At 43.2% G+C, this 18964-nt stretch overlaps 1 protein-coding gene and 1 long non-coding RNA gene across 2 annotated transcripts; both read left to right on the top strand.

Moving 5' to 3' along the window:
- The first annotated feature begins 3352 nt into the window (after nt 1-3352).
- On the top strand, nt 3353-17242 carry esrrd (estrogen-related receptor delta). Its single transcript, XM_064302565.1, has 7 exons — nt 3353-3511; nt 4010-4410; nt 7364-7480; nt 9005-9115; nt 13370-13531; nt 14258-14527; nt 16403-17242. The coding sequence occupies exons 1-7, from the start codon at nt 3453-3455 to the stop codon at nt 16645-16647; spliced, it is 1365 nt and encodes a 454-aa protein (XP_064158635.1). The 5' UTR covers nt 3353-3452; the 3' UTR covers nt 16648-17242.
- Nucleotides 7487-8138, top strand: LOC135236297 (uncharacterized). Its single transcript, XR_010324543.1, has 2 exons — nt 7487-7573; nt 7889-8138. It is a non-coding gene; the product is annotated as an uncharacterized LOC135236297 (long non-coding RNA).
- Nucleotides 17243-18964: the final 1722 nt, after the last annotated feature.

Below are 18964 nucleotides of genomic sequence, written 5' to 3'. Positions count from 1 at the left end.
GGGCCTGCCTTGTAGTCATGTAGCCATCTGAAACATGAATATGGTTGGGTACTGAAACCCGGTAGCACTATGGCACTGGTTCCCGTATGGTTGGTACCTATCAGACCAAATCGCAACACAGGTTTTGGTGCTTCATGTCAGTGCCATCTTCTCTAGCATCACAATCAGTCGGTCAACTAATCAGTGGCAGCTGGTACCATTAGCGTAAACCTATCTCACGTTAGGCATGGTCAAAAGGACAAAAGCAAGACTGTCTAAAGTGTGTCTGTATTTTACCCAAAAGGATTCAAACAATGGGACTAGCCTTTGCAATAAAAAAGACGTTCTCTAATGTCATTGTTTGCTCTTTATTTGAAAGAAGATAGACCACTGGTTCAGAGCGAGCACCATTTGGCCACCATACGATTTTAAAAGTATCAAAATCTAAACTATACCCACGTGGGGGAAACGTGGGGTTTGCTTATGAAATGATAGAGACTACATTTCAAAAATATAAATGTGCTTTCCATAATGATTATATATCTGTTAAAGCAATAGTTTTATTTTTTGGAGATTATTAGTTAGCAAGCAAGCTAGCTTCCACGCAAAACAAAAATGGCAAACACCAAGTCTTTAAAAACATGTTCTATTTGCTGAAATAGCATCACATATGCACTTCCTCACATGTCCATGTTCCCTGTGTATCCAACTATCCTGCAATTGGCTATTGATCAGACTGCTTTGATCAGATGTTGTTATTGGCAGAAGATGTAGCTAAATGTCCAATGGGGAGAATTATTGATTGTAGGACTGGAACATTTGTGATGATGAAATTGGCCAGAAAAAGAAGGAGAAAAACACAAAATAACCCAAGTTTGGGGCTTTATTGTGTGAACGTGTGAAGTTGTATCTGAATTCTGTGTGTTTACATGAGGTCAGAATGCATAAAAGTTCATGTTTTTAAGGGCTGAGAGTCTGTGGCTGGTGTGGTTATTTCTGTAGGAAACCCTGAAAAGTGCCAAACTCTCTGTGCTGTATAAGTATGGGGCCTGCCGCCTCGCCAAGGCGTAATTTAGTGGATGACATACCTGCCATCCCAATCTGGTTACATGAAGATTTATCTTTTAAAACACATGTTGAAGAAATACATTTGTACACATGGTGAATTATTTAGATGCAATCTACATTTGTGTATGCATCTGCCAGTGTCCTTAAACAACTAGAAGCAGTGTTTCACAGTGCAGATGTATTACTGGTGACAGTTTTAGAACATACAACGTATCTCTGTACATTGTACGAGAAAGTTGGCTGACTTAGTACTATAAGAGAACACTACTGCCTTATGTTCATTTGCAAAGTACTGTTAGATAAGCTGACATCTTATATCTGTTCCCTTTTTCAGTTTCGATCAATCGAAGGGCATATTCGCTCTCAGGAATATTTTACTCACTACAACCCTCATATGAATGCAGAATTAGGGAAGACTTCATTTACCTTCTGTGCATCTTTTAAATGAAATCAGCTACGGTACCCTCAAATTGGGCAGACTGATTAGCCTTGAGGATTTCAGAAAACTTGTATTTGCTTTTCACAATGTAATTGTTATTTTAATCTTTAAATTTGTATCTTGTCTGCTCTATTTCTGTCATTTTAATTTTAATGTATGGTTCTGTATTCCTTGCATTTTTTTATTCTCACGGAGCCACTGCAAAAGAGCTTCGCTCTCAATTGGCCTCTCCCTGGTTAAATAAATTTCTCTCTCTCTTTCTCTCTCTCACTCTCTCTCTCTCTCTCTCTCTGACACGCAAACACACACATATGCACATGTGCGCGTGCACACACACACACACACACTTATCTATTGTTCCTGAGTTGTAACGACAGCAGCTGTTTAGTTGTGGAGGTGGGGGTGTGTGCCTTTCGTGTCTGTTTGTGGTTTCCATCCTATGTGATGATTGATTGGGCCTGCTTTGCTAGCGGTTCGAAACTACAGGTCGGGAGGCTAGGCCCCAAGGTAGGCATCTCCGACAGAGAGCGTGACTTTCCAATACCGGATCTGAATATTGCACACCTAGCATCTTCCTGGCAAAAGAACTAACAGTTCCAACAATTCCCCCTGAGCTGTGGATCTCACCAAATCCTAACTCTCTCAAGTACTCAATATAATTAGACACGTTGCTTTGTGATGCTTTACAAAATCCCACTTGTTAAAATCCCCCAGCTTTCACTCAAAGTCTCTTAAAGTAATCAAAACATCACACTATTTTCTGATACTACATTATACGCGCACCTGCATCAAGCAGCGGTGTTTATCCTGGACGCTGCACGGTAAATCAGTTTGTTTTGAAATCAGTCACACAATGCAGGCTCAAGACAACCAAAGCGACAATGATTACCACCTACGACGCAAAAACTGTTTTCTTCAGGTGATTTCGAGCCTTGTTTTGAGAAGCAACAGAGAGGAGAGAGGTGGCGGTGAAACAGGAAGTTGCTGCGTCAGGGGATACGGGCAGCGCTGTTTCTCATCGTTTCTCAGCGTCCTCGTCGGCCCCAGCTGGCGTCTGAAAGGAGCGCCGTTTCTGTGTTTATTTACAGCAAACACCGAGCGGGGGGTGCGGGGGGGAGGCGGTGGAAAAAAGAAGAGTAAGGGAAAAAGAGCAAGTTCCACGGGAAGACACGGGAAATGTGACTTGGACAGGAAAGCGAACAAATACAGAAAGGTGTAGCGCTTCAGGATCAACAGGATGACCTATTTTTTCTTTGATGGTTTTATTTCGACTTTTAATCAAGTTACACTGCACCTAGATTCGAAAATACTGATAACTTATCAGTAGGCCTACCAGTGACCCAAATGTGCAAGATGAGCAAAGCTAATAATAATAATAATTATAATAATAGGAATATTAATATTAATGAATATTATTATTATTTGTAGTAGTAATAGTTTTTCAACGGAAACATACGAAATCCCAGTTGTTACAGTAGTCTACTGTCACCACCAAGTTACCAGTGAAAAAAATTTCCATTGTAATTTATTATACACACTCATGTTAATTTTGGCAAGCATTCAAGCAGCACCTATAATGGAATTTACTACACCCCAGACACAAAATAGCCTACATATTGCGTTAGCTGAACGACACCTCGTTCTATTAATTTATGGGATACATAGTAGAGAACTGAAAGCGAAATATCTGCACAAATGTAAACTTTATATTAAACTCGTTGGCTGTATCCAAATATAATGTTTAGCTATCAGCCAACGATAGGAGCCTGATAGGGTCTTATCGCTTGCGTTCGGATTAGGCGGCTTCAGACCGCCCCTTTTCGCTAATATGACACATCAGATAAATAAACCTGATGCGCAGGCTGCCTCTGATCTTAGCCCATAAACACAGGCGGAGTGACTCGACTTGTCCCGCGCCAGGATTTTCCAGTGAAAGCTTGAAGATCTGTCTGAGGAGTTTCACGACATGGACCTAAAGGATTTTTGCCTAACTGAGAACTTCCACTTTCTGAATAAGCACAGCCAGTAAGTTTCTTCCATTAAATAATCTCTATTAAAGAAAGTGATATTTAACGTAGAATATTATTATTATTAGTAGTAGTAGTAGTAGTAGTAGTAGTAGTAGTAGTAGTAGTAGTATGTGTCAGAATATTGGCTAGTTCATGAATTTTCTTTTATCCTCAGAACGCCAATAATAACTTTTAAACACTTATAATAGCACTGTCACCCTGAGAGTTGCTGACTGTTTCGATGCAAAAGGCAGTTTTGACGAACCTGTTAAAGAAAAACGTATCAATAATTGTAACAGAGCACTTTCTAAGATCTGGTAATCACCTGCTTTTGTATAACCCCACGTAGCCTGTAGTTTCAATTCAAATGCTATTTGAGGACGTGAAGGCAAAAGTCGTTTTTTCGTTATTTCTTTTTCTTTCTTGCGCAATTTATGATAACAAACTATATTTTGTTCACATGCAGTTAATATTTTGTTCATCTGAAGGATCTCAATCCCATCTGTTTTGACAGGTCTCCGTCCCCCTGCGACCCATCTGTCAAAGCAGACCCGCCCAGCCCTACCTTCGCCCTGGACAGCACCACACCGTTTAGCCCGGGGTCCACTTCAGACAGCAGCGGCTACAGCTTGTTCTCGCAAAGCCGCTCGCTGGACCCGGAATCACCGAGTTCCAGCAGCAACGGCAGCGGCGGTTGCGCTGCACCTGACTCGTGCAGCGCACCACGCTTCAGCTCCGAGTCAATCTCGCCGCTGTCCTCCCAGGCAGAGTCCATCCTCAAGTGCAACTACATGACAGCGCTCAGCTCCGGACCCAAACGACTCTGTCTGGTGTGCGGCGACTTCGCATCTGGCTACCACTATGGAGTAGCATCCTGCGAGGCTTGCAAAGCCTTTTTCAAAAGAACCATACAAGGTAAAGTTGCGCACGTGCATCTGGTGGATAAGCAGATGAACACGTATAACTAAGTTAATCAGTCATAGAAGTAGTTGGAACTCCTTAAAAATATAAGTGTCTAAGGCTGAAGTGTCCTCGTGGCCGTTCGCTGATTAACGTCTTCCTGAGAGTAGAATAGTTTGGGTTTATAGTTTGTTTTTGGGACTTCAGTAGCCTACTTAAATAGAATAAATTGCAATCAGATTTCATCTCAGTGATTACTCCGGAAAAGATGGTGAAAGCTATGCACAAATGTTATGTTTTGAGCGTTATAGCGTTACCGAATAAAACATTTATTTTCTAATATTTATTGCAAAATGTGTGCTTAAATAGTCTGCTGTTCAAACGATGATCTGTGTTCGCAAAGTGGATCTAGGGCATGGCCAAGTTTTTCCGATCTTAATTAATAAAGTGATCAATAATCTATTAGAGGGGATTGAGTAAATGCGTCAGATTTGGAGCAGAAATCAGATTTCCAATAGTTTCCTGCCAGCCCCCAGCCTCTGTTATGCGATTGATTTTCGTGTGAAGACTCAATGTGCTTGATATTGGAAGACAGCAGATAACCCCATAAAAGCTAGACCATTAGCCACACAAAAAGTCAAATAATTTGTTTTCGGTATGTGTTCATTTTTATATAGCCTAGCATAAACCACACAGAGCTCTCCGAAGTCAGCGAAGTCTAAATGTTCTTTCTTAACAAGTGGCCTTCCCGAACAACAGTGGAGTTGCTTAGTCTACGCCAGTGATTGATTTATTATATTATGTAAATAAAACGGAATCCGTAAAATTAGGATTAAAACCTAAAATATATTTTAATTATTACTAAAGTTGCCCATGCTAAAAAATAAATAAATATATATTTTTTTATTATGGCTGGCTGTTTCGGGTTTTTGCGACTGTTTTTATTAGGTGTGATACAAATCCTGTAATTTACCATGGTTACCATAATGTGGCCTATTTATAATGGCCTATACAAATACTCACATTTACAGAGTATTTGCAAATGTGAACTATACACGACACATTTGGCTGTTTTTATTTAAAACTGAAAAATTAATATAGCTTACTGTTAACTGTTCACGAAATGCCAAATTTTAGCTACCAATACCTTTTTTATGTCTTTCTTTTTTATTTTGTTTAGCAGATAACCTTATTGAAGCCAATCTCCAAAGTATACAGTTTTCTATAATGTCCATTAATACAGCTGGATGCTTACTAAGTACTGCAGTTCACTCAAGGTTGTAGCTGTAGCTTTCCTCTAGGGATTCAAACCTGCAACCTTCCAAATTCATTGCGCTGTGTGACAATTCATGATTGTTTCAACATGGTTGGGTCGATGCAAACAAGATGATCAGCATACCGTAAGCAGTTTTAAGTGATGCATTTGTGTTGGCATTTTCCCTTGGAAAAAGAGTTGGATAGTAAGTGCAATATTCTGTGTGTGGCCAATCAGAGAGAAGGTAATTTATTGTAATGGTAAATAATAAAAATTAAAAGTAAGTCTTTATTTCAGGGGCCTGTTTTACCACCTTATCAAAATAATGAATTGTAGAAATGAAATATATAAACAAAAAAAAGAAATTAGAAATAAATATATAATTATTATTATTATTATTATTATTATTATTATTATTAATAATAAAAAAAAAAACAACAATAATAATAATAATTTGAATATGTCACATGGACACTTGGCAGCAATTATTTTTCACTTACTTAAAGAAATGTTTAGATTGGCAATGTTTACAAATGTTTACGTCACTTATTTTTTTATTCTGTAAATAGGTAACAGTTTAATTATTCACAATGTTCCTAATGTGAAAGAAAATGCACCACATTAATGTTTTATTTGAGTTTTGTTTTTGGGTTTTAAGACCATTGACATTAACTATGCCCAGGGATAGCATTACTAATAGGGAGAGATGTGCTGCACTGTAAGGACTGAAGTTTGGGTGCTCTGGCCTTAACGCCTAAGATCCTGATCACACAGTGATTTTTGACTGGAGGCCATTGATCACCGGTTTAGCCGCCCAAAAAGGGAGACCCCCGCCCGCCTGTCCGGGTCTTAATGGGCAGGAGAGAGTCGTCAATAATCTATTAAAACCTTTTTGTCTTGCAAGCCCCAACTTTCAACACTTACCGCGGTCATTAGGCTTGGTGTGACAGTGGCGATCGATGGCGGTGTTTGGTCTGGACTCCTATGGATTTCTGTGTGAACGCTCAATGTGCCGAGGGCTCCGGACACGGCGGGAATGGGGAACGGAAGCGGCACGCCATCTGAGCGGCACGGAATCGACCGGTCGGGAGCCCCGGCCCCCGGCCCACGGCCCACGGCCCACACCCCACATACTAGCGACTGCTTTCAGGGCTACGGCTTTTCCTAAAAAACAAGGCTAGGGAACCGAGTATATGGCTGGACCTAACACACGTGACCCGGCCGACCAATGGTGTAGCTTCATAACTCGGCCGACCAGTGGTGTAACTTCATCACTCAGTCACTCAGTCAGTCAGAGACATTCGCGTTTGTAGGGCTGGCCCTACTGTTGCGGTCCAGCCAAAAAAACGGGTCCTTGTTTTTGGCAGGCATACGCTGAGTGTGAGTTCTGTTGCCCCTGACGTTTGAGTGCCATCTGATCATACGCATGGCCAACAGCACTGAGCAGAGTCACGGAAGACCTAGCCTCCCCGTCCCATTAATGACTGCCTGTCACCAAAAGTGCTCCTCTTTTCCCACTGCGTGTGACTATGTGGGACTGATCAGTATGAGGATGGTTTTAGTGTGATCACAGACCTCTGCGCTGCCTTCTCACTGCTGTATCCATGAGCAAAGAAAAGTAGACCCGGGGAAGGTAGTGTTCAGAAGGCGCTACAGGAGGAGACAGGACCTTCTAAGGGACTCATCTCTTTGGGTGCTCATCTCTTGTTCCAGGAAACATTGAATACAGCTGCCCAGTGATGAACGAGTGTGAGATCACCAAGAGAAGGAGGAAGGCCTGCCAGGCCTGCCGCTTTCAGAAGTGCCTGAGGGCCGGCATGATGAAGGAGGGTGAGTGTGTGTCAGTCACAGCTGGATTACTGTATCCTACTGTAGCTGGGGAGGGTGAGTGTGTCAATCACAGCTGGATTACTGTATCCTACTGTAGCTGGGGAGGGTGAGTGTGTCATCACAGCTGGATTACTGTACCCTACTGTAGCTGGGGAGGGTGAGTGTCATCACAGCTGGATTACTGTATACGTACTGGGAGGTAGTGCATCAAGCTGGATATGTATCATCTGGGGGTGTCAATCACAGCTGAACTGTATCTACTGTAGCTGGGGAGGGCGGTGTCATCAGCGATTACTGACTACTGTAGCTGGGGAGGGTGAGTGTGTCAATCACAGCTGGATTACTGTACCCTACTGTAGCTGGGGAGGGTGAGTGTGTGTCCATCACAGCTGGCTCACTGCAGCTGAGAGGGTGAGTGTGTCAATCACAGATGGCTCACTGTAGCTGAACTGAAACAAACTGCTCAACCTGGCTCAGTCAATCATATCAATTTAATTAATGAAGCATTTTTCATTATAGGTGTTCTATGAGGCTCATTTAGAGATTACATGTAATAGTCATCACAGATTGAAAACAAGTGTTGATTGAATGCAAGCCCCTCTATCTTTTTGTCAAAGAAAGTGACAATTGAGTCAGCAGGAAGTGTGAAAAAGCAGTTCCTGTTAAATTGGTAATTCTAGTTCAAGCAATGAAGACAAACAAAACAGGCCATTGGCTTCTTCACTGCTTTATTAAGGTCTGTTCATGGCTTTAACTAAGAGTTTTATAAAAAGCTGTTGAATTTCTACCGTACAGATGTTCAATCAAGCAGTGGTTGTGTGATTCTGTGATTCTTCCATATCTTCCCTCCATTTGCATTGTTATTTCAAAATTATTTCCAGTCATATCCTGCGACTTGCACATCAGCAAGGTGCACCAAAGAATTCACTTTGTGGGTGATGTTCAAAAATGCTTGAGTACTGGTAAGAAGGCATAGTGCAGAAGTTCATATCTGCTTTTTTATGCAGCATAGTAAAGCATGCATCAGTTCCCAGAAGTCCTGGCTAGCAGCGTTCGATTCAATGTAATTAAGCAAGTCTCTTCCTAGTGAGGTCAAAGGTTCTGGCATGGTGGTGGCCCAAACTGCAATCAAAACTGAATCAATTTTCCCTGTGTTGCACATCCGCATACTCAACATTAGGCTTGGCAGTACATACTAATGTAGTGCGCGAGATGGATCTGGAACACTGCCCAGAACTGAAGATGCCTGAAAAAGGGGCTCCATAGGAACCATTCGGAAAGGGGACAGACAGGACAGTTTACGTAATGTGATATCATGTGACTGCAGAGACTGCAAACTAAGTCTTATTTTCAGTTTACCTTTCCAGTCAAGAACCCAAACGAAATGCTGTGTATGTGGCTAATTTTCCGTAATGATATCACGTCACATATGGAATTTTTGGTGAATATAGGGCAATTTTTTAAAACTGCAATAGAAGGCCAAAAAAAAAAAAGTCATTTAGAAATGTGGTTTTGTTTTTACAGGGGTTCGGATGGACCGGGTCAGGGGAGGTCGGCAGAAGTACAAGAGGAGGGCAGATTCTGGGGCGTCCCTCTTCATGAAAGCCCCTTACTCACTGCCAGTCAAACCCACACGTGAGAACACCATCTCGGGCGGGGGGAGGTTGGGGGGGGTACTACAGAGTCCTAAGCTCCATGCTGAAAGAAACTGAAATTAGCAGGCGAAGGAAAGATCTACAAAAGGCAAAAATCTACAAAAAAGTAATATATTTAAATTAATATATGATATAATACAAAAGTAAACTTTAATAAAACATGTATTCCTAATTAATGTCAAAATATCAATTACATTATGTAGGTGATCAGTAATGAGTTAATTTATGTTAATTTATCTTATGATGTGAAAGCGAGGTATGAACCATGGTAAAAAAGGGAGCTGACTAACGATTGCTTTATAAATGAAAGTGCACCAGTGAAGCAGCCTACAGACAGTCAAAGAGGGTCAGTTCACTTCTGCACAGAGTGCAACATGTCTGTGATCTATAGCCCTTAACAAACCATGGTAAAAAGTGTCCAGCATGAAGTGAGGTGGTGCAGGCATTCATGTATAAAACATCACCTCTATCCGGTACTGATAAACAAAGTGGCAGAAACTAGTTTTTAACTTTTTACTAAGTAAAAAACCCAGATATTTGAATTCCGTGCATAATTTGTATGGAGGCAAGACTATGCAGTTTTGTCTTGGACGTCATTAATTTACTTTTCTCTGGATTTCAAACAAGCTTTAACTGCTGAAGTTGGGATTCTATTTCTTTAAAAGCATTTTTTACAATTGCTTCACTGTCTCAGCGGGATGACCGCTGTTCAGTAGTTCTAAGGAATGCGCAGAGATCCGTGTGTGACAGTCGGTGTGTGGCCTGGCCTTGGCTATGGGAATTCCTAAAATTAGAGGCCAAATTACCGGAGATAAGGGCAGCACCCTCCCATGTGGGGTGAATGCCATCTTTAAAAAAACAGGTCTCACCCAAAAAATGGAATGCAAATGATATATTTATCCCACGGTAATAAGGGGCACCAGTCTGGCAGCCGATGATTTATTGATGTCAATCTGCTGTAGATTTCATCATCTCGCTGAGAGAGAATACGGTCTGAAAAAATCACTGAACCAGACAACCGTTTCGCATGTGACACACTGATTTTAAAAATACATTTTCCCCGATTGCTTCAACCAGACACAAATAAGGCCAATATGAATAAAGATTTTAGAGAATTTACGCTTAGCCAGCACTTAAAATTTGATGTCCATGCAAAAAAAAAAAAAAGATTAAGTGAAGTGATATATCTTTATTTAACATGTTTCAACATATATATCCTATATTCACATTTAAAATGAACTTATTACAGTCTCATAAAGGTATGACCCATATTTAAATAAATGTTACTATTTAGTTGCTGAATTTAATTTAATTGAAAAAATAAAACGTACAAAGTACATTTAGCATGTGAAAATGTCCAGTTGGTTAATATTTTGATTAATATTTTAATAGTTTTTAATATTAATGTTTGAATAGTTATTAAAGATTAATAGTTTTGCTTTCAGCTAGGAATTTCCACTGTCAGAAACAACATTAAGAGGTTATGGGGAAGTTTTGAAGTCAAAACAAGATCTCAAAGACTGAGAAAAATCTCTGAAAGAACTGCTTATAGACTTATAGACTGCTTATTCTGATTAGGGATGGGTTTTTATTTTCTCATGAAGGCTATGTATGTACAACTATGTGTTGGAACTTGGCTCTATTGATTGATTTATCATATGTAAAAAAAAGATGAAACATAAAATAGAGCAAGTATACATTTTGAAATGCATGTTTTGATTGCAATTATGCTTTTTATTGGTGAGCCATTGTATAGGCTGAGCGGGATAATGTCTGACGAGCTGAGCATGACCCAGTTTTAATGCCCTGCACTAGGGAATATACCACCTCTATTACTAATGTAATAAAACGTGTTTCAAAGTATGTGATTCGACGGCAAAGGAAACGTTACTTAAGGATTCCAGCAAATACGTCATACCCTGTACCACTTAGCAACAAACACATGTTTTTTTTATAGGCGTACCTCAACTGAGTTACCTAATTGTGGCAGGGCTCGGTTTGTGGGAGGGGTTCTGGGCAATCAGAGGACCACGTCTACTGGTTAAGTAGGCACACGCACCTGGAGTGCATCACCTATTAGCCCAGGTATTTAAAGTGTGCTTTTTCCCCAGTAGGCATGGTCCTCCGATTGCCCTGAACCTCTCTCAGAAACCAATCCCTGCCACACTAATATCAAAATTCAGTTTTGTTTTAAGTCAGAATGGTCTCACAGCATGTTTGTTATCACAGATAGCTAGCTACTGAATTATATTTTAAACAGGGGCTATACTATACTATAAACATAGTCAAGCTATAACTAGACTAGCTACTCTATACAGTCATTCATTGGCAACAAGCTGACACAGCTGCAAGTATGATATTGTAACTGCTGCCTTGCTTGCTTACAAATTTCTACTTTATTTATCAACCCAGACAGATGTGCATTCATTTAGAACAGTGAATGAACTTGCAGGTGCTACTTCATAGCCAGGCGGATATGGGAAAGTATTACACACTTCACAGCCAATCAGAATTGAGTATTCAGCCAAGTTGTTGGTTTTGTGGGCACGCAACATTTGTGAGTTGAGAATAAAATTCTTTGCATCATATCTGACATTTATTGTGTTAATTGACACCATAGGCTTAGCATTAAGACTTTGCTATGATGGGAAAACTTGGGTCCTGATGTGCTTTATGCTGACATGAATTTTCTGTAGAGGAAGTGGTTCTGCCTGGCCAAGACGTGTTCTAAAAATAGATTCTTCTCCATGCTAGGAATCGACTCAGAATCGAGCGCATTGTGGGATCACTTGATCTGTGAAATAATTGAAAATTACCCATCCCTAGTTCAGATATGCAAAGACAAACAACAACAAAAAAACCCAAGTATCAGTGCGCTTGCAGAAAGGTTTTAGTGGCACCAGAGTTACCGGTTAGCGTGCAGCGTTGCTTACACAGAAATTATCTGCATGGAATAGTCATCAGAAAGGAACCTTTCATCACAAAAGTAAACGTCTGAAGTATGCAACACTTAGAGAAGCAAGATACATTTTGGAACAAAGTGCTGTGGACTGATGGAACAAAAATTTTTACTCTGGCCACAAACACCAAAGACGCATTTAAAGAAAAGAACACCTTGCCAACCATTATGCATGGGGGTGAATCTATTTTGATTAGCCTAATATGTTCTTTTTTCAAGCAAATAAAAAGTAGTTGTGCATAAGAACTTACAGAAATATGTCATGTTTAAGTTTGTTCCCTGCAGAGATTCTGTAAACTTCTTTACACGCACAAAATCAACAAAACATGCTACTTGACCAGGGGTCCAGTGTGCATTTTACATACCACTGTATGTGTGTGTGTGTGTGTGTGTGTATACAAACATACACACACACATATACTGTACATATTGTAAATTAGTATTTAGTAAAAGTAGTGCTAATCATAATAGGTATTTCAGTAAGGTGTTATATATGGCTACTTTTCAAGATATCCCTCAAATGAGGTGCCATGCCACCTAAACAGTGCTGTGAAAAATGATTTCCTCTATTATTGCATATTTGTTACACTGAGTGGTTTCAGATCTTCTGACAAAATATATCACATAAGCCACTGCTATCCAACAGAAACATCAATGCTCATTTCACATTTGCAACAAAACACATGGATGATCCACAGGCCTTTTGGGCTAATGTTCTATGGACAGATGAGGCAAAAGTGGAACTTTTTAGATGACATAGGTCCCATTTCTGGCGTGAAGCAAATGCAGAATTTCATAGTAAGAACGTCACACCAACAGCTGAAGTGTAATTTGGTTACGCTGCTATGATCCAAAACACAAAAGCAGGTCTTTAAAGCAGTTCCGCAAAGAAGAGTGGGTTAAAATTCCTCCACAGCGATGTGGTATCAAATTATAAGAAGCATTTGGTTGCAGTTTTTGCAGCTAACGGTGGTGTAACCAGTTATTAAGTTTAATGAGGCAATTACTTTTTCACATAGGTGAAATGGCTGTGTTTTGTGTTTACTCAGGTTCCCCTTGTCTAATATTACATTTTGTCTGATGATCTGAAACCGTTCAGTGTTACAAACATCCAATAATAGAGGAAATCAGGAAGGGGGAAAATTAATTTTCACAGCACTATAGTATGCATTTCGGTGTGCCCATTACTAAAATCAGTGAAGAGATTCATGTACAGATATTGTGTGCGGCCTTCTTGCTGATCTGAGATCAGTGTGATCACATGTCCTCCCACAGGGAACAAGGTCATTTCTCAGCTTCTGGCGATGGAGCCGGCCCCTGTCCGCGCCACGTCCGACAGCTCCACCGAGGACGTCAACCTCAGAGCCCTCATGACCCTGTGTGACCTCCTGAACCGGGAGCTGCTCGTCCTGATTGGCTGGGCCAAGCATATCCCAGGTACCCACGTGAGCTGAATCGCTCTGTTAAAGAAACACTTACCAATGGGGAAACATTATCAGTACATGTTTAAAATGCACAGAGAACATGCAAATGAAGTACTAGTAGTGTTCCACAATAGATATACAGCTGGGTGGGATATCAAAATTAGTTTTCTAGATGATTTGTATTTATTTTGTTTTCTGTGATGCACTTTGGGCTGCAGATATGAAAGTTGCTATATTATTCTATAATATTATTATTATTATTATTACTGTTATTGTGTCCTATAATGCAGATTGTCATTATAGTTCTCTGATGTAATAATAACCCTATTATTATAGGCATCTAAACATTTTTTTGTAATTATTTACGCTTATTAGCCCATATCCAATCACAGGAGGGGTTCCTTGTTTGTGGGTATGGAGGGAGAGTAATCCTCTCAGCATTGCTTACTTTTCGCCTGTCACTCTGTGATCGATCAGGCTTTATTGATCCAGCTGATTATACCGCTTGAAACCTGTTAATTAATTATTTTTCTAAGAGCCCCCCTCCTATCCTGCCCAGGGACCCCCGGATTTAGCAGTGATACCTGTCACCTCTAATCTAAGGGAACAGGGGGCGCGCTCTATCACTCCCCTGAGCCCTCGTCCAATCAGCAGCCAGCCCCGTCAGCTGTAATCCCAACCTGAGCCCTCCCTGCAGTTCCCAGCACAGTGTTACGATTGGCTCTCGTCTGCTTCGCAGGCTTCTCCGCGCTCTCATTGGTGGACCAGATGGCCCTGCTGCAGAGCGGCTGGATGGAGGCCCTGGTGCTCTCCGTGGCCGCGCGCTCCATGGGCTCCCCCGAGGAGCTGGTGTTCGCGGAGAACCTGCGGCTGGACCGGGCCCAGTGCCGGGCCGCCGGGCTCATGGACCTCCACACGGCGCTGCGCCACCTGATGGCCAAGTACCAGCAGATGCGCCTGAGCCCCGAGGAGATGGTCACCCTCAAAGCCATCGCCCTGGCCAACTCAGGTACGCCCAGCAACGCAACCAATCGACCGCGGCTAGCAAATAACGTCTGTTTACCGCGCACACCCTTTACCAGCAAGGGTCGAGGCGCATGCTGCTGACATCAGCAGAGCAACCGACACCAGAGATGCGTGTGTTTGTTTGACAAATGCACCTCCAGGAAGAATTGAGTGAAAGCGGCAAAATGTCTGCCCAACCACAGCATTTGTTTGTCAGAAAACAACAGTGGTCCCATTGATGGGCAGTACCCTGAGCGATCCTGAGCTTCGGAATTCACATCAAACAAGTGTCTGATGTGATGCGTTGAAATAAGACCTTATTTTCCCTATTCTTCTGGCTTTTGAATCTGGACCGCTCCAGTGTCAGCGGTGGCTGGTAGCTCTATAAGTCACCCAGGGTACGGGAGGGTTCAGTGGGTCCGTGGTTCCTTGCTCTCTAGCGACCCCCAATGGTTGATTACGAGCTCGTGGACTGCAAGCCAAAAATGAAGGGTCTTCCTCCAACTTGATTCTGTTGGAACTTGGGTGATGATCGACCTGTGGACCCACCACCCCTCATGCGCCACGTCCGTGTCTTCAAACTGACCCTTGAAAGAGCAAGGACATTCCATTTGCCTAACACAAGGTTTCCTCAATTCCCCCATCCTCGCGTCCTCTCCTTGGTGCCTTCTCTTGCGTCCTCCCATGGGTGGAGATGAGGAGCGAGGAAAGGATGCAAGGAAAAGATGCAAGGAGGTAAAAATAAGCGGTTGGAATGAGCCCAGAAAATGACTTCAAGTATAACTGGAACACCATCAGCTGCTTTTCAGGACTCACTTTAGATACATTTTTTAAAATAGTTTTTTATAATTATATTTTCATTATCACTGATTCAATCAGTGTTCATTAACCTGCTCAGATAATATAATTCCCATAAATCCTCTAACTCTATGGCCTTGGACCCAGGTGAAGAATTAGGCCATAGATTTTACCATGAGGTTACCATGCTGGCTCATCAGCAACACCACTGCTTGTCTTCTGATCAAATCCTGGGTACAGCGAAGGCCAACAAAGGTGGCAGCAGAACAGTCGCTTAATGAAAACACAGAGATCAGGACGCTCTTGACAAAATATTTTCTCTATTGAGCTTGACACATTTAATCTTAATCACAAAGATCGCAATTAGCAAGTGCATGCGCCTTTTTTCTCAATCTTGGCACTTGTTCCGGTATGTCTTTTGGATATAAGCTAATGCCGTTAACCAACCACCTCCATGCTAACCTCCTGGTTTTTGGGGTGCAATTTCAGGCAAGATATCAGTTTATGTAAATTTCTGAGAGGCACTGCCCCCCATCCCCCCCCCCCCACCCAGCCCCGCACCCGCCGCAGTTTTCCCGGGACCCCGTGGAATACAGAGAAACCAATCAATACCAGAGCAGCGAGGGTGCCGTTTATGCCTCCAGCAGAGATCAATAAATCCATCCGGCCGCTCCAGCAATCTATCTTAGGAATTCATAAATCCATTAGCCGTGTCTCCTGGTGTTAGCCTGACTCCAGTGCAGTCAGTGTGCATTAGCTGGCATGGAGGGGGCGGGGGGGGGATCATCACTTTGCTTTGTGCATCTTACAAAAGGGACAAAAACACCCACACACTCCATCTGTCAGATATCTGCCCTCACACAGTCCATTCACTCCAAATGAGGTGCAGGATGCAATCATGGTTGTGCTCAAAGCCAATGGGGGGGATTTTAGCAACTGAAGGCAGCCACCCGAACACCTCGGGGGCACCCGTGACCTTGTCCTTGCCCCTGTGACCTTGCCCATGACCTTGTCCTAGCCCCTGTGACCTTATCCTTGTCCCTGTGACCTTGCCCGTGACCTTGTCCTGGCCCGGTTTCAGATGCGGGGAGCCTGGAGAACCCGGAGGCCGTGCAGCACTTCCAGGACGGGCTCCACGAGGCCCTGCAGGAGCACGAGGGGGCGCAGAGCCCCGGGGACCCCCACCGCGCCGGCAAGCTGCTGATGACCCTGCCGCTGCTGCGCCAGACCGCCAGCCGCGCCGTCGACGCCTTCTGCCGGCTGCACCTGGAGGGCCAGGTGCCCATGCACAAACTCTTCCTGGAGATGCTCGATGCCAAGATGTGATTCGCCGACCAATCGCGTCAGAGCCACAGCAATGTTTTATTCACCAGGTGCCCCATCGAGGCTCACCGCTGGAGCAACCTGGTGAAAAAAACTACGTGCCAATGGGGCACTGCAACACACTGAAAGATGCGTTTTGTTTCCTCATATCAAGATTTTTTTAAATCTCAAAAAAAAATCAACTCCTGCTTTTCCCAAACACAAGATGTTCTTTCTTACTAAGATGTATAGTCTTGAAAAGAAAGAATTTTGTGTTGAAGAAAAATGGGAATTACAGTTTTCACCAACGGAAAAAAAAAATCTTATGTTAAGATAAATAAGAAAGACTTCAGGCTGGTTTGGTTTGTAATTTAGAATGGACAGGCGTGGCTATACATTGCAACAGCCAACCTTACATATTCAAGTCATAGATTCGGTTGGAAACACAGGGCTCTTTTGTACCAGAGTATCTATTTTTTGCCTTATTTGAGTCACACTAATACATTGCATTGCTTTAGACCAGGGCTCGTTCTCATAATTAATTTATTTATTACAATGTTGCTGTTAAAGAGAAATCTTGCCATTTGTATGTACATCAGTAAAATGCTTTTGGAACTACTGGGGCTATCAAGTTTCTGTTAACGTTTTCCTAAACAAGCACGTTTCAATGAACTCACGGCTTACTGACAGCTTTATAGAAAACAGTTCAAAAAAACATGTCTAAATACATATTCAGGCAGGTGGGTATCATTGCAATTCCAACTGGCCTACACACGCACACACGCACACACGCACTCTTGCCCACACACTCACACTCCTATATGAATGCTTTATTGATGTCTCTCTGATTTGCGTCTGGTACGAAAGATTTCCTGTGCACCAGCACACCCTCGCTAGTTGGTCAGACACACGCAGGTCCGCCTGCCGAGCTATGCATGAAATGCACTTCCTCTGAGCGGCGTCTTTAGAAAGCCAGCTGGAAAAGAAGCGTCAGAAGCGTCGGCTGACATCTCATGCTCGCGTGGAGAACCCGTGTTCAGGTGGAAAACCCGCGCTCAGGTGGAGAGCCCGCGCTCAGGTGGAGAACCCCTGCTTGTGTAGAGAGCCCGTGCTCAGGTGGAAACCCGTGCTCAGGTGGAGAGCCGTGCTCAGGTGGAGAGCCCGTGCTCAGGTGGAGAGCCGTGCTCAGGTGGAGAACCCGTGCTCAGGTGGAGAGCCGTGCTCAGGTGGAGAGTCTGTGCTCAGGTGGAGAGCCATGCTCAGATGGAGAGCCCGTGCTCAGGTGGAGAGCCCATGCTCAGGTGGAGAGCCCGCGCTCAGGTGGAGAACCCGTGCTCAGGTGGAGAGCCCATGCTCAGGTGGAGAACCCGCGCTCAGGTGGAGCCCATGCTCAGGTGGAGAGCCGTGCTCGGGTGGAGAGTCGTGCTCAGGTGGAGAGCCGTGCTCAGATGGAGAGCCCGTGCTCAGGTGGAGAGCCCGTGCTCAGGTGGAGAGCCGTGCTCACCTGCACTCTGCTGAACCCGCGGCGCTGGCCGCGGTGACGGGGACTGAAAGCACCGCGAGGCGGAGAGAGACGTGAAAATGTCCGCGGGCCGCGTCGGTGCTCCAAAGCACAGAAAAGGCCTAAAGCCACGGGCACCCTGAGGGCAGGGGGCGGCAGTCAGCCTCAGCTCCACAACACCTCCCCCCAAGGACTCCTGCCGTTACACACAGCACAGTGTCTCCCAATCAGTAAGAACAGACCCCAAATCCATAACCCAACTTCTCTCACATCAATATGCAGCAGTGACACAGCTTCAGACGATGGGCATGGCTAGATGGGCTAACAGTGGCCAACTCCTTACACCACCAGCAGGAGGGACGGTAGCGCTGCTGTGGGTGGGGCTGCTTTGTCAGACACACTAACAGCTGTAGAATGCTTCCTCATACAGAGAGAAGCATACACAGTAGGTATGCATACTACACAACCGTTAATGTGTAAGTCATGAAAACTCAAGAAAGACACACAGTGGCAAGCTAATGCTTTTATTATGAAAATTATGGATAATATTATAAAGGTACAGTAATAAAGATGTAAAATACCACATAAAAAGCAAACAATCCAAACTCAATGGTGTGAGATATTGCTGCATATCCGACAGCCGTAAAATTGTACTGTGGTAATAATTATCATATCATGAAGTTAGAAAACTTAAAAAATGTATCACTGTGATTATGTTGATACGGACTCCAAGGGCCCCTTCTACATCCTAATTTCCCCTGCAGAAAACTGAGAGCCATGATCAACATTCAACCAAATGATATGCAAGAACACACACACACCTACATACTGCAATCACAT

The sequence above is a fragment of the Anguilla rostrata genome, chromosome 12, assembly GCF_018555375.3.
Source record: "Anguilla rostrata isolate EN2019 chromosome 12, ASM1855537v3, whole genome shotgun sequence".
In the NCBI taxonomy this organism is placed as follows: Eukaryota; Metazoa; Chordata; class Actinopteri; order Anguilliformes; family Anguillidae; genus Anguilla; species Anguilla rostrata.
The sequence above is the reverse complement of the archived record's forward strand: the minus strand, read 5'-3'. Positions and strand labels throughout refer to the sequence as shown.

Excerpts from the sequence above, each read along its gene's own strand:
- esrrd (XM_064302565.1), top strand. The coding sequence starts at position 3,453 with ATGGACCTAAAGGATTTTTGCCTAACTGAGAACTTCCACTTTCTGAAT. Across the intron at positions 4,411-7,363 it reads TTTCAAAAGAACCATACAAG|GAAACATTGAATACAGCTGC; the intron begins GTAAAGTTGCGC and ends CTCTTGTTCCAG. Across the intron at positions 13,532-14,257 it reads CTGGGCCAAGCATATCCCAG|GCTTCTCCGCGCTCTCATTG; the intron begins GTACCCACGTGA and ends TCTGCTTCGCAG.